At 39.4% G+C, this 15,271-nt stretch overlaps 1 protein-coding gene across 2 annotated transcripts in view; it reads left to right on the top strand.

Annotated features, from left to right (window-relative positions):
• Window positions 1-15,255, top strand: part of LOC136864515 (E3 ubiquitin-protein ligase MARCHF6) — a 152,414-nt gene extending 137,159 nt beyond the window's left edge. For both annotated transcript variants that reach the window (XM_067141581.2, XM_067141582.2), the window contains exon 7: window positions 12,004-15,255. In XM_067141581.2, the coding sequence (XP_066997682.2) occupies window positions 12,004-13,209 (1,206 nt within the window). In that variant the 3' untranslated portion in view covers window positions 13,210-15,255. The remainder of the gene's footprint in view (window positions 1-12,003) is intronic.
• Window positions 15,256-15,271: the final 16 nt, after the last annotated feature.

Raw genomic sequence — 15,271 nt, 5'->3', positions numbered from 1 at the left:
TTGTATGAGGATACTTACATCTTAAAAACCTAAAGATGTTGCAGTCGTGATAGTTGGTATTTGGCAGTTCCTTTCTTCTTCGTCTTCTTCTTCTTCTTCTTCTTTTATGACCACATAGGATCACTTTAGTCAGTCCGTCGTTCAGGTCTCTTTGAAGGGATTGTTCGGGCTTTGCGGTCCTCCCAGTACTTCTTCAGACGCTCCGATCTTCGTGCCCTTTCCTCAGTTGAAAATGTGCGTGTTGTTGGTTTGTTTTTTGTAAGGGTAAAGCGGAGGTTTGTATTCTTGAGTTTTGTATGCAATTTTATCTTATTTGTGGTGTCTTCTGTTGTAAGGCCTATTTCCTTCAGATCCTCTCTTACTTCTCTGATCCATTTACATCCTGTTGTGATATTTTTTGAGACGAGATTGTGTTGTACTAGTTGTTCCAGAAGTCTCGAATCCTGCATCCTCATTAAATGTCCAAAGAATCCCAGTCTCCTCTTAAGCATAGTATCTGTAATGGGTTCTAGCTCTTTTTACACGACTTTGTTAAGTATTAACCGCCACTGTCCATCTTCCTGGTATTTTTTGTTGATGCAGGTTCTTCCAATCCTCCTTTCAATTTTCCGAAGTCTGTCAGTCTTTGATTGTTTATTCAGGTGAAAGAGTGTTTCTGCTGCATATGTAGCTTCTGGTTTTATAACTGTGTTGTAGTGTTCTATTTTTGTATTTATTGATAGACATTTCTTTTTGTAGTTATCCCATGTTAACTTTTGTGCTTTAGCTAATCTATTTGTTCTTATTTGGATTGAGATTTTTTCATTTAGGTTATGTGTTATTACTTCTCCAAGATATTTAAATTGAGTTACTATTTTGATTTTATTACCATTTATGGTGACTTCTTTTAGCTGCGTTGGGTTTTGCGGCATAATTTCTGTTTTTACAAATGATATTTTGAGGCCAATTTTATTTGCAATGTTTTGAAGTTCTGTTATCTGGGTTTTTGCTTCTTTCATGTCCACTGCTAGTAATGCTAAATCGTCAGCAAAACCCAGGCAATTTGTTTTGATTTTTCGGCCAATCTTTATTTTGGGGGGACATTTCCTAAACCATTCCCTCGTTACCATTTCTAGAGCACAGTTAAATAATAGTGGTGAGAGCCTATCTCCCTGCCGTAGCCCCGATTTAATTTCAAATGTCTCTGATGTTTCACCCCTAAACTTCACTTTTGATTTGGTGTTGGTGAGATTCAATTTTATCATGTTTATTAATTTGGGGTGTAGTCCAAGGTGTCTTAAAATTTTAAACAGAGATTTTCTGTGGATGCAATCATAAGCTTTCTTGAAATCTACAAATGTCATCACCATATCTCTGTTTCTTCTCCTGTTATAGTCCATTATCAACTTAAGACTCATGATCTGATCAGGACAGCTCCTCCAGGGTCTGAAACCACCTAGTTCTTTCTCAAGTTGTAAACTTATCCTCACCGAGCTCGATAGCTGCAGTCGCTTAATTGCGGCCAGTATCCAGTATTCGGGAGATAGTAGGTTCGAACCCCACTATCGGCAGCCCTGAAAATGGTTTTCCGTGGTTTCCCATTTTCACACCAGGCAAATGCTGGGGCTGTACCTTAATTAAGGCCACGGCCGATTCCTTCCCACTCCTAGCCCTATCCTGTCTCATCGTCGCCATAAGACCTATCTGAGTCGGTGCGACGTAAAGCAACTAGCAAAAAAAAAAAAAAAACTTATCCTATTAAGGATGATTATTGAAAATATTTTGTATGTTACGTCTAGGAGCGAGATTCCCCTGTACTTATTAGGGTCGGTTTTATCTCCTTTTTTGTGCAGTGGATGAATGAGGGCTGTTGTGCAGTGTTCTGGTAGTTCTTCTTTAATCCAGATAGAGACAAGTTGTTGATGGAGGGCAACTTTTGCTGATTTTCCTGCATATTTCCAGATTTCCGCAAAGGTCTGATCATCTCCTGGCGCTTTGTAGTTTTTTAATTTATTCAGTGCTTGGTAGACTTCCTTTATTGTGGGGGGATTGATGTTCTCTGGTGATGTTTTTATCGGGGTGTTGGTGTCCAAATGAAGGAGTTCTGCAGGTTCCTCACAATTTAAAAGCTTGTTGAAATGTTTAGCCAGAATTTCTGCATTGTCTTTATTGTTATGGGCCAGCTTACCATCTTCATGCTTCATCAGTAGGGTCGGGGGTTCATATTTTTGGAGCTGCTTTCTGAAGGTTTTGTAGTACTCCCTTGATTGAGTTTTATTGAATTGTTCTTCAATTAACTGCAGGGTGTCCTTATGATGTTGTCTTTTTATTCTTCTTAAGACTTGGGTAGTTTCTTTTCTCTGTTTTACTAGCTTTTGATAGGATATTTCTGTTTTTTGGGACTGATGTAATAGCCATGCCTGATGTCTTTTCTCTACTGTTTCATCACATTCACTGTTCCACCATTGGTGTTTTTTACGTGGTTTAATTGGAGCCAGGTCTTCTGCAATTTGTTTAAGGTTGTGTACTAAGTCTTCAAGTTTATCTGTGATTTTTATTTTTTCAGTTGCTTTCTGGTAATTTTTGTTGTTGATTAGCTGGGTAGGATCTATTTTTCTTTTTTAGTTTTAAGGGTTTGCTTTTGTTGCCTCCTCTGGGGAGTGAGTTTAATTTTAATTTTAACTACGTAGTGATCTGAACCCATGTCTATTCCTCGGAGGACTTTGACGTTATAGATCTCTTTGTGGTGGTATTTGTCCATGCAGACGTGATCCAGTTGCCATTCTCCTTTAGTATAGTCAGGGTGTTTCCATGTTTTAAGTTTTTGAGGTTTCCTCTTAAAACATGTAGATTTTGAGATTAAATTATGGTTTCTACACAGGTCAACAAGTCTCTCTCCATTTTTATTGGTTTTCTTGTGTGCTGACCATTTTCCGATGATGTCACGGTATGTTCTTTCTCTGCCTAGTTGAGCGTTGAAGTCGCCTATTAATAATTTTATATGGTGTTTGGGGATGTTATCTATGGTCTGGTCCAATAGGTCCCAAAATTCTCCTGTTTCTTCCTGGTCTTTTGAGGAGTTGTTTTTATCATTAGTGGGAGCATGGGCATTTATTATAGTATAGATTTTATTAGATGCCTCTAAGGTGAGCGTTGAGAGTCGTGGAGACTGTGATCTGAATTCTTGAACTGAGTTTATTATTTTAAGGCTGACCAAAAATCCTGTTCCAAATTGTGGGACATTCTTCATCACTCTCTTCCCTGGTATACCTTTATAAAGTCTGTACCCTTCAGATTCCAAGGCATCCAGGTCAGTGTTTCTAATTTCCTGTAATCCCATGATAAGGATTTTGTGTTGGTCCATTATGTCGGTGATCACTTTTAGTTTACCGGTGGGGACCATCACCCCACCCAAGGAGGCTCATTCGCCCGAAGCCGTTGGCCCCCTTAGGGAGTTGGGTTATTTCCCGCCGCCCAACACTCGGCGTTGGCAGTTTTACAGCTGGGTGCCAGACCAGCAAACCCTCCTCCTTTCTCATTCCGGACTTGGGATCGGACAATACGTATTTTTTGTTTTCATAACACCACTTAAGGGACTGAAAAGAATTGAAAAAGCAGATGAATTTTTAAAATGAGTACCGGTATATCTACACTGCATGTCAAAAACTTTACATGTTACAGACATGGAACTTGGTGCTTGGAATGTCCTTTAAAAATAAAGAAACACGTCTCTCTTTTTTGTTTTCGGAAAATCCACGTAGGTGGGGATGGCGGAAGGGCTGATAAAGGGGTTGAATTATTTTTATGTGGTTACTTATATCTCAAAACCTGAAGATGTTACAGATGTGGAAATATGTATTTGTAATCTCCTTTAAAATAAAGAGACCTTTTTTTTACTTGAGAGAAGACGCTCTCACGTGTACAGTTCTATGTCACATGGTCATCTCAGCCCCAAAATGCAATACCACAAACTTGGTTTACAAAGAGTTTCTGGGGTAAATGAAACTCAATATTTCAGTGAGGTTTTATACTTCAGGGATTTTCAGATAATGTCTTAGTACAGTACCGAAGAACGATTACTTTTATCAAATTACGAAATCCACGTGAGAAGTCGCGGGTAACTGCTAGAGTGTACATATAGTTCACCACAGATCGTTCAGCATACAAAATTAACGTCTTTCCCGTTACCGTCAACTGCAGGCTTGAATACCAACCAAATACGACTTTTAAGTTTAGGATCCGATTCAGAGTCTTGTATTGTGCGGTTTTTAGTTCGTTTGTTGCTTCTTTTCTTTCATTTCAGGATTTTATGCCACAGTTTCTTTTCTTTTGGAACTGCAGTCCACATTCGTTTCCGATAACAGGATAGACGGAGAAGTCAAACTGAAAACCACAGCAAATTTGATCGGCTCCACTCGACCGTAATGCAGCACACTCCGCTGACACACAGTGCACTGTACACACTGATGCAGTCAGCCCATAGAACTACCACAGCGCTGTCCTTGGTTCACCGCGTACAAATGACAGAGCGCTGGCCCAGACCGGCCCGTGCAATGACGTCACAGGTTTCGTATGTTCAAGCTTTTCAAAACCCATTGCAGCCTATTGCCGAAGCAGCTCATGGGCTGGGCCTCTCTGCAGGACTCTGTCCCATACTAGCGCAGAAGTCCAGTAAATGTTTCCCATTCCTATTAGCTTCCATATCTTTCCCACATTTACCCCTAACCTTCTCTTATCCTTCTTTTCTATTTCCAACTCTCACATTGAAATTGCTCATTGGCACTATTAGCCCATTGCTGTTGACCCTGACTACGATGTCACTCAATGCTTCATAAAACTTGTCAATTTCATCCTCATCTCTATCCTCACGTTGTGAATGGACTGAGACAATTCTTGTCCTAATTCCTCTAACTGCTAAATTTACCCACATCGTTTGCACATTTACATTCCTAAGAGAAACAATGTTGTGTGCAGTAGTATTCCTGATGAACAGTCCTACCCCACAATCTGCCATTCCCTTTTTAGTACCTGTTACGAACAATAATATCCTCTCTCTTCCTTGTTTTCTGCCCTTACTCAAATATCATTAACTCCTAACATATCCAATTGCATCTTCTTTATTGACTCAGATAGTTCTACCTTCTTTCTTTCTTCCATATTAATAGCTCCCCATCAAATTCCATTTTATTCAATTTGATTCTGAGGAGGCCTTCACCTGTCTAATGGAAGTGGGACTCTGAGGTTGGTAAAAATCTGTTAGAAGAATGCTACCCAACTTTATCCCAGCGAGAGTCTCACCTTTAATGGATTAGGGACCATCGGTGGTGTGTATAGTCCTAAGGAACTCCATGACTCGGAATATGTCCGAGATGCCTGTTCCTTTTCCATAGCAACTGGTATTCCAACTCTTAGGAACACTTAGTATGCCATTCAGCGATTCCTTGTGGTTCACAAACTAGGATATGACTACAGTAACCCACACCACAAAACAAGTTTTAAATAAACTTTAAACTTAAGCCTTGAAGTGAGCATTCATTGTGGAAAATTATTTTTGAAATTTTATGTATCCATGATAATCTAACAAACATTGGAGTTGTTATTAAAAAAGCACAATATATGCCACTCGAATAAGCAACGACAAATGAAATACAGTAGAAGTCCGTTATAGCGAGAATTTATAACCGCGAAAAGTTACTTGCTATATCGCATTGTCGTTATATCCGATTTTGCATAAAAGCCGGTGGAAAACGCACACACATTAAAAATCGGATTTAAATTGCAACCAGTTTGTTCAAAACTTACGGTTCCCCAGACGATATCCACACTACGGCTTATTTGTTTGTTATTTTTCGAAATCCGATACAATTAATTTCATTTTGAAAAAAAATATAGTACCGTATTTCTCCAAATACAAGACGCACCACATTTTTTTCCTTCAAAAACTTTAATCATGCTCAAAAAGTACTTTGTAAAATCATACGAATGCTTTTGTTGTACAGGAGGCCTGCACATTTTTAGACATCGAACATTGGCTTTTGTCGTGCCTTTTTTTTTTTTTTTTTGCGGCTGCACAATTATTCTTTATTTCCGCGGGTTTAACGACCATTCACTTAAAATTGGCATAATACCGAAGAGAACCCGCTGAAAATTTGCCGGCAATACCTTTTCCATGTGTCTCTACAATACGATGATCCATCAGGAAATTATTCTTGCTGTCTATAAAACTGTTACTTTTACTCAGCGTCAGATATAACCGGATACCGCTACACGCACATCTCGCTTGCCGGCTAGCGATGTATAGGATAGGCCTAATCGCGGACGTTGAAAGTCAACAAACGAGTTTATTGCGCCACGGTATGGCCATTCCGCCCTTGCGTTTTTCGTGCACATACCTCACAATTTCATCTTAGACTTCTTTAAAGGGTCCTTGTTGCGGACCTCTGAATACTCTCTTGTACAGTACGCATTATTTGTAGCTCTTTGTCTTCATGCTAACGCCAAATATTGGCTTTAGTTAGGCCCATGTCGTATTTTCTTGCGGCTGCACAATTATTCTACATTTCTGAGTGTGTAATAACGATTAACTTAAAATTGGCATCATAATATCGACAAGAATCCGTTGAAAATTTGCCAGCAATACCTTTTCCACGTATACAAAGCAACTATTCATCACGAAAATATTCCTGCTGTCTATAAAACTTAATTTTATTAAGCGTCAAGTACAATAGACGCGTTATAACTCTGCCACTGAGTAGCCGGCCTTTCTAAGAACGAAGGCTCCCATGTTTTGATGCCATTCTGCAGATCTGAGAAACGTTTTTGCAGAGGCTAAAAGAACGTCATTCCCTCTTCACTATTTCCCGTGATCCAGTGACGTTACACACAGGCACTGTACAACCGGTTGTCGCGGCTAGCGATGTATAATAGAGAGGCGGTCGTTTATTGTCAACGAGTTTTGTGTGTGCGTGCGCATGTGGGGGAGAAAAGAAGCAGCGTAGTTACTGCCGTAGTTGCTAGTGGTAACCATTAACTTACTGTTAGGCCGCGAATGCAAGACAACACCTGAGGTTTCGCATGAGATTCTGGAAGAAAAAAAATCGTCGTCTTGGATTTGGAGAAATACGGTATCACTCCAGAGGTTTGTGTGGCAAACACTTCAGTTTTCTTCTTCAAGCGGCGTCACCTAACCTAAACGTATATGTATCATGAAAACATATTTGAAACACATGTAGAGAAATTATAATCTCCTCGCTAAAAATGGGCATGTAAATAGCCTTTCCGAAATTTAACTAGATGCGAGAAGATATGAACTGTCCTCTGAAATCAATGATGTACTCTGCCATATCTTGAGGTGTATCACATTCATACTTAATTTTCGTATGTAACATTAAAATTAAGAGATTGTTGAATCTTTATTTTTAAGCAGTTAACAACTGCTATTGGCCACGTTATTTACGCATTTATTACGAAAACGCGTTATCCTCTTTTATTTCGATTTTTCTAGAGAACAGCAGTCGACTGGTATTACTAATCGACCTCAAAATTGCCTTCGAATGTCGACGAGAGAGCTCGCAAATGCACATAGTGAGAAAAACTATACCGTGCCGAAGATGATCGATCGTATTTTGTGGCAAAATTTTTTTTTGTTTATTCAAACAGTGTCGCCTATCCTAACTTAACCGCACTATACATATGATGAAAACACACTTCAAGCGCCAGTAGAGAAACGATAAACTTTTCACTATAAATTTTCATAATAGCTTTTCCGTAACTTAAACAGTCGCGAGAAAATATGAACTAACCTCTGAAATCTATTATGCACCCTGCCATACCTCGAGGTGAAGCCCATTCTTACTTAATTGGAGCATTTAGCCTTAAAATTAAGCGGTCGCTTAGTCAGCCTTTACTTTTAACGGGTTAACAAACGTTATCGGACACGTTATTTACGCATTTATTACGAAAATATGTTCTCTTTAATTTCGAATTTTCTTTACGGAACAGCAGTCGATGGGTATTTATAATCGACTCCAACATCGCCTTCGAATGTCGACGAGAGAACTCGCTACTGGACATAGCGAGGAAATGACACCGAAGGTAATCGATCGCATGCAATATAATCGCTGGGGTGCGTAAATATTGGGAACAGAAAAATCGTGCTCGCTTAATCACTCGTAGTAACGGATGCTTCAGGGCTCTCGCTGTAACCGAAGGACGATACACAGTTTAATATAGGAATTCTGAAGGGACAGAACGAAATTGTCGCTATAACTGAGTTCTCGTTATATGCCGTACTCGCTATAGCGGACTTCTACTGTACTCTTTTACAGCTAGTTTACCCCAACCAATAACCTTCAAAGCAGAGAATGTCAAAAGCAGCTGATACGCCTGTCAGTACTCGGGGATACATTTGCAATGGGCGGGAGTTGCACTCTCGATTGCTAGTTGTGAATGAGCCACCTGCCCAAAGACCAATGTAAAGTGAGCTTGTTGAGAGTTGATCTTGCTTCATGCTGCAAGAATTGGAACACAAGTAATGTAGAAAATTTCATTTAATGGATTATATTCTCATAAACTCCAAAAGCACAATTCCACTCCCTCTTATTCAGAAAGTATTATATATATAATACCATATATGATAAATTGTGTATTCCTGTTCACAACTGTATATCCAGACATCTAAAACAAATGAATGTGTAAACAGAAAAGAAAAAATGGTATATGTTTTGGCTTACATGTTATATTACATGTTTTTGAAATATATTTTGGCACCGTAAATTCTACTAAATAGGGGAGACTAAATTAATTGCATTCTGAGAAATATATATATTGCAGCTATCGTCGGCACAAATGTGTTTCATAGAGCTACAAGATTACAAAATGAAATAACAAAGAGAGAGATTAAATTCTGACACACCTTTCTGCAAAGTAAATTAAGTTTGACATTACAACAAAATTAATATCGTAGCAGTTTTGTGCATAAATATATAAAACAAAGAGATGAATATGTAAACTTGGGGAAAGAAACATAATAATATTAGATCTGTCGTCATTGCCGTTGGCTGTAACTCAATCTGAGTATATATAACTTATTCCTGCATACATTGTCCAGTTCAGCTCAGTTTATGGATGTGTTTACGATGACTAAACAGACCAATCCTGGCATAAACCATACGTGCACACAAATCACACCGAATGGATGCAGGAGGGCGGGGTTGTAATTGGCGGAGTTTTCTTGCTTGTCGCTTGGCCTCTTGATGTCTGCGGCGTTCTCTTTCAAACAAGTTAACAGCAGTGGCTGTAGTGTTCCACCACAGTGAACGGTCCACAACACATTCTTCCCATGTCTGTATATCTATACCACTTGTCTTCATGATGTGTTTCAGCTAATCCTTAAAATGCTTAAGAGGGGCTACATGAGGTCTGCTGCTAGAGCTAAGTTCACCATAAAGAATTTGGTATGGAATCTTGATATCACCCATGCGGTGAACATTGCCTAACCATCTCAGTTGATGAGCAATGATTTTTGCCTCAGTGCTATTTAGCTGCACTTTGTCAAGAACTGCCGTGTTGGTTACATAGTCCTCCCACTTAATATTCAAGATGAATCTCATTTTCTGTTGGTGGAAGCGCTCAATTTTGTTGATATCACAGCAATAGAGTGTTGATGTTTCGCAGCCATACAGTAGCGTGGAAATTACAACAGCTTTGTACACCATGAGTTTAGTATGCAGTTTTAGGTCGTCATTCAGTATGAAAAGTGATCAACCTGTTCCAGTGTTGTGTCTAAGATAGAGATACTGAACTCAGCAAGAGTTAATCCTGGGGCAGGTTGTACAAGTACCTTTGTCTTTTTTGTTTTTCATTGATGTTAAGACCAAAGCAATCACATGCAGTTATAAAGCACTTGACTGACTGTTGTAGTTCTGCAGGTGTTAGAGCCGGAGATGTGGTGTCATCGGCATACTGCAGTTCTGTCACCCGGGTAACCAGGGTACCTCTTTGTGAGCGAAGTCTTGCCAGATTGAAAAGGCCTCCATCAAAACGAAATTTAATCTCCATACCTGAGTCGTTTGCAGATGATTCATGCAGCATGGCAGCCATGTACTGTGCAAACAGTGTAGGAGCAAGCACACAGCCTTGTTGCAATCCATGAGTGAGTGATTGGGAACGAATGTGATACTGAGTTACCATGAAGAACCTGTCCAGACATGCCATCATGAAGAGCTTGAACCAATTCCACATAACGTTCAGGACATCCAAAACGTTTCAATACTTTCCACATAGCAGATCTTGGTACTGAATCAAAGGCTTTTTCCAGATCGTAGAAAACTAAATACAGAGGCTGCTGTTGCTCTCTTGCATTTTTCCTGAAGTTGTCTAGCACAGAAGATCATATCTGTTGTGCCTCTGGAGGTTCGGAAACCACATTGAGACTCAGGCAAAATTACATTTCATACCATTAGGGACCAATGACCTTGATGTTAGGCCCCTTTAAACAACAAGCATCATCATCATCAACCTTTCCTCCAGACCCAGATGTGCTCGGTGTGATAGCCACAGGCACGGACTCTTGCCCTACATCTCAATTTCCAAAAGTTTCATGTCTGTAACATCTTCCTTCTGCACTCTCCAAAGACCCTCAACAGTGGCAGGACGTCTAGAAGAAAGCCCCCTTTACAGGAGACAAAGGCACAGAAATCCATCGGTGAGGCATCCGGAGATTTGACAGGGATGTCTCTAAATGGTACGACACGGACACGCATCTCTGCTTCTTTTCTCTCGGAGTAGGTGACTGATGATCTGGCAGTATGACTGGATGCTTTATCCAGTCTATCATCTACATGTTAAGGAAGTGGACAGTTAACACACTGTGACTGAGAGGTGCGAAAGATCAGGAAACCATTAACCATGTAACTCTGCCTAATGCTTATTGATTTAACCATTCAATGAAAAAGAATTAAGTTTTTTTTTTTAATGCTATTTATTCGGGGCGTCGACCTGAGATCTTTTGCCCCTACTTTGCACCGTATGTTGTGAACGTGCGTGTATTTGGAAATGGCAGAAGTGTATAAGTGTTGAATGTGAGGAAAGGAACATTAAGGACGACACAAACACCCAGTCCCCAGGCCAGGGATGTTAATCATTTACAATTGAATACCTCTGACCCGGCAGAAACTCGAACCTGAATCCGCCGGATGACAGGCGGATACGTTGCCCCCTACACTACGGGGCTGGACAAAAAATTCAGTTAATATTCCAATGTTTCTCTTTTTTCACTATTTTCCATTTGCTATGCAATACATATAGGTATATGCCATTTTTATAAATGCAATAGGTATATGCAATTTTTATAAATGCAATAGGTATCTGCAATTTTTGTAAATGCAGCCTTTGTTTTATCCATACCTAGAGATACTTTTTTAATTACTTGGTGATATAAAATGCCGGCCCCGCAGTGTAGCGTGCCTGCCTCTTACCCGGAGCCCCCGGGTTTGATTCCCGGCCAGGTCAGGGATTTTCACCTGGACCTGAGGGCTGGTTCGAGGTCCACTCAGCATACGTGATTAGAATTGAGGAGCTATCTGACGGTGAGATAGCGACCCCGGTCTAGAAAGCCAAGAATAACGGCAGAGAGGATTCGTCGTGCTGACCACACAACACCTCATAATCTGCAGGCCTTCGGGCTGAGCAGCGGTCGTTTGGTTTGGTTTGGTTTGGTTTGGTGATATAAAATGGAAAAGGTAATAATTTGAAGTAATAATAGTTATAGGTAAAATGTGTAGGGTTTTTGTTTTTGTTTTTTACTTAATTTAAGTTTGTTTGGAAAATAATTTTCCGCAGAACATTGCATGTAGACCACATGCACTTTGTACTTTTGTAACTTTGCGTGATATAGACTACATCCATTTAAGGTTTTAGGGAAAAAATTGTCAATTTTATTTTCAAATCTGGATTGATATGATCAGTAATTTAAACAGTCGGATTTTTTGCAGTAAAATAACTTCTGGTTATTTGTCATTTCAGGTGATACTTCCTGCCCTTCTGGAGCAGTCTCATACAAGAACCTGGTTGAAAGGATTATTGCGTGCATGGTGCCGCGCTGTAGCATGGCTGTTAGACCTTCATTCATATCTGCTGGGAGATGAAAGTACAGATGCTACTCAAGGTGCTCGTGCTGAACCAGCTGTTCCCTTGCAAGGTGGAGGTGGCATGTTTGGTGGACCAGGCAACCCAGTTGGTGGTGGATTGGGTGCTGCACATCAGGCTCTACTTCAGCGGGAAGGACCAACGGGTTTCGAACCTTATGTACGTCCACGCTGGTTTCACGCACGCTTGGTTGGACTGCTTGTAGCAATGTGTATCTCCTTGGTATTGGCAAGTCTCACGGCTCTCACGCTGCCAGTTTGGTTGGGTCGACGAGTTATGGCACTATGGTTAGTTGGTGCACCCCCACCGTCTCCACCTGTAGTTAGTTCTGCAGTACCTCCAGTGGGAGATCAAGCTGCAAATGGTGGACGCGTCCATGAGTTGTATACTGCTGCCTGTGGAACATACTTGTGTTGGTTATCTGCGCGAGCCATTGCACTGTTACTCAGTTGGTTACCACAGGGACGAGCAGCAATAACTGCTCGCTTGCGTCAGTGGTGCATATTAGGGGCCAAGGCAGCTTTAGCTTTCTCAATTCTTTTAGGCCTTATCCCTCTCCTTTTTGGTTTGCTGCTTGAGTTGGTGGTTGTGGTTCCTCTTCGTGTTCCATTAGATCAAACTCCAGTTCTTTTTGTGTGGCAAGATTGGGCACTTGGTGTACTGTATACCAAAATTGCATGTGCTGTGACCATGATGGGACCTGATTGGGTTTTGCGTCGCAGTATTGAAAGAGCGTACAGGGATGGCATACGGGGTATGGACCTAGCTTTTGTATTGCGAGACTTAGCAGCACCAGTTGTGGCTTGTTTTGGTTTAGCTCTTGCGATCCCATATGCTGTAGCACATGGGATTGTTCCTCTTGTAGTGACCAATCCACATTTACGTATTCTCATTGCCCGCCGGTTGTACCCGTTCATGCTGCTGGTGGCATTAGTTGGTGCTGTAGTCTCTTTCCACGTGTTACAGTTTCGTAAACTATATGAGCACATCAAGAATGACAAATACCTTGTCGGGAGGCGACTTGTCAACTACGATCATCGGAGACATAAACCACCAACTTCACAGTCATCCATTCATAACTGAAACACTGTTACTCCTGATTTATAATTGAGTGAGCTAAAATTAGGTACAACTCACCAAGATGAGAATGCAATGGACTACATAACACTTGGCTCAGTGGGCTTTATGCTCATTTTCTATGGACTGTAGTCCCAAGCAGGTGGTTATTGCTAAAGAAGGCATAACTTTGTAATAATTAAACCTTGGAACATCAACCCCGTTAGAAGAATTCACAATAGATATAAATAATCATTAAATCCATTTATGGTGGACACAAGTTGGTATTAGGAAGAGTCTTTTCTTCATCCCTGCTCTTAGTTTCTGAATTTATGGGAATTCAAAATTTCATAGGATAATTTCTAATTTAAAAAATACAAATGAAAGAAGAACCACAATTGTACATACAGATGAAAAATTGTGTAATGTCAATAAACTACATAAACTGAGTAAAATTTCGTAATCACAGTGAGTTTAGAAGTTCAGCAATATCTTACAAACATAAACGTTTAGATGTTCTAGTGCTGTACTTAACCACAGGAAACATATCTGGATGGAACCTTTTGGTTTTAGAACCTTTCACTCACTATCGTTTCCAGAAAACGAGTTAAGAAATTTGTACAGTACAGATTGCAAGAAATGTGCATTTTTATACTCTTACAATAGGCATTTGCACTACATTAAAATAATTGACTTTGTATACTCTTAAAAACTCTCACAAAGCCATAGATTTGATTTTGAAGTTGAAAGCCTACTCTTCTATGCACATGGAGGAAATAGTACATTAACTCTCATCTTTGTGAGTTCCTACCTCAGCAACCATGTGAAAACATTGAATTGATCTTGTTAAGAAAAAGTTTTAATATGTGACAAGATAATCCAGCAGTGAGAGAGGAAACATAACAAGAAGATGGAATTCACTGATACAGGGATGTGACACTACTCTATTTTATCTTTATGGCTGATGATGTTGCCACTCAATTGCTTTTTTGTTTTCAATTTAATTGAATCATCTTGTATAGGTGCTTTCATAAGCATTGTGTATATTATATATATATATATAAATATATGTTAAGTAAAAAGTAAAAATGGGGAGTATTTTTAACAAATTTGTTATTACTTTAATTAATATTACAGACAGATGCTGGACGAATTTGTAAAGCTTTGTACAAACGGTTAGAATGTAGCCTGGTATAGAGAAAGATATTCAATCCCACATCATATGTGAATATTACGTCCATTATAGAGCACCCCTACCTTTCATGTAACATGCTGTAACAGCATGGTTCCTTTTGAGCTCCATTTTGTGTGTCCTTGAATTTAATATTATACCCCTGTATTGGAAACTTACATACCAGATCATTCAACCCTATCATCTATTTTTAAAACACTTTTTTATTTTAATCACAGAGTATCTGGCTTCCTTTTCATTCATCAGATGCTCTGTGAGAGCAGAATGTGATTGTTAGAGCAGATCAGTGAGCAGTAGTAGAAACAATTACTGCAGTGTTATCGTACCAACAAATGATAATCACTTGGTCTTGATTCACTATACAGTCAAATGTGCCTCTTTCTTGGTTTTATTTATTTTATCAGAGGAACTTCGTATTTATTGAAAATTCTGTTTTCTCTGAGTCTAGTTGTACCTTGTTACCCACAAGATTTGAGACAGTGCAACAAATTAAACTCAGTTGTCTGAGTAGCAATATAAATGGAGTTTTATCATGCTATGATTTTGCAAGTGAATCATTTCGGTTCATATTTTATGTTAGATTCTGTATTTCGGGATATATTTCTTTTTTTAAAAATCTAACTCACCCTTCCTTCTCATACATTTCATTTACCGGTAATCGGAGATAATTTCTGTTTGCATGATTGTCTTGAGTGTTAGCTGTAATATGCAGTCCTATGGTTATTGAAATTTATTTGATTAATAGGAAGAAAATGCTGCTTAGATGATTTTCCATTTTTATAATAAGAGGCCTCTGTTTGTATAATTATACAGATAAAGCCATTATGTTGTTAATAGCAATGTAGGATTCTTGTTATTTTCAATAAACCTGTTTTGCCTCATTTGAATATTATTCCT

The sequence above is a fragment of the Anabrus simplex genome, chromosome 2, assembly GCF_040414725.1.
Source record: "Anabrus simplex isolate iqAnaSimp1 chromosome 2, ASM4041472v1, whole genome shotgun sequence".
NCBI lineage: Eukaryota > Metazoa > Arthropoda > Insecta > Orthoptera > Tettigoniidae > Anabrus > Anabrus simplex.
The sequence above is the reverse complement of the archived record's forward strand: the minus strand, read 5'-3'. Positions and strand labels throughout refer to the sequence as shown.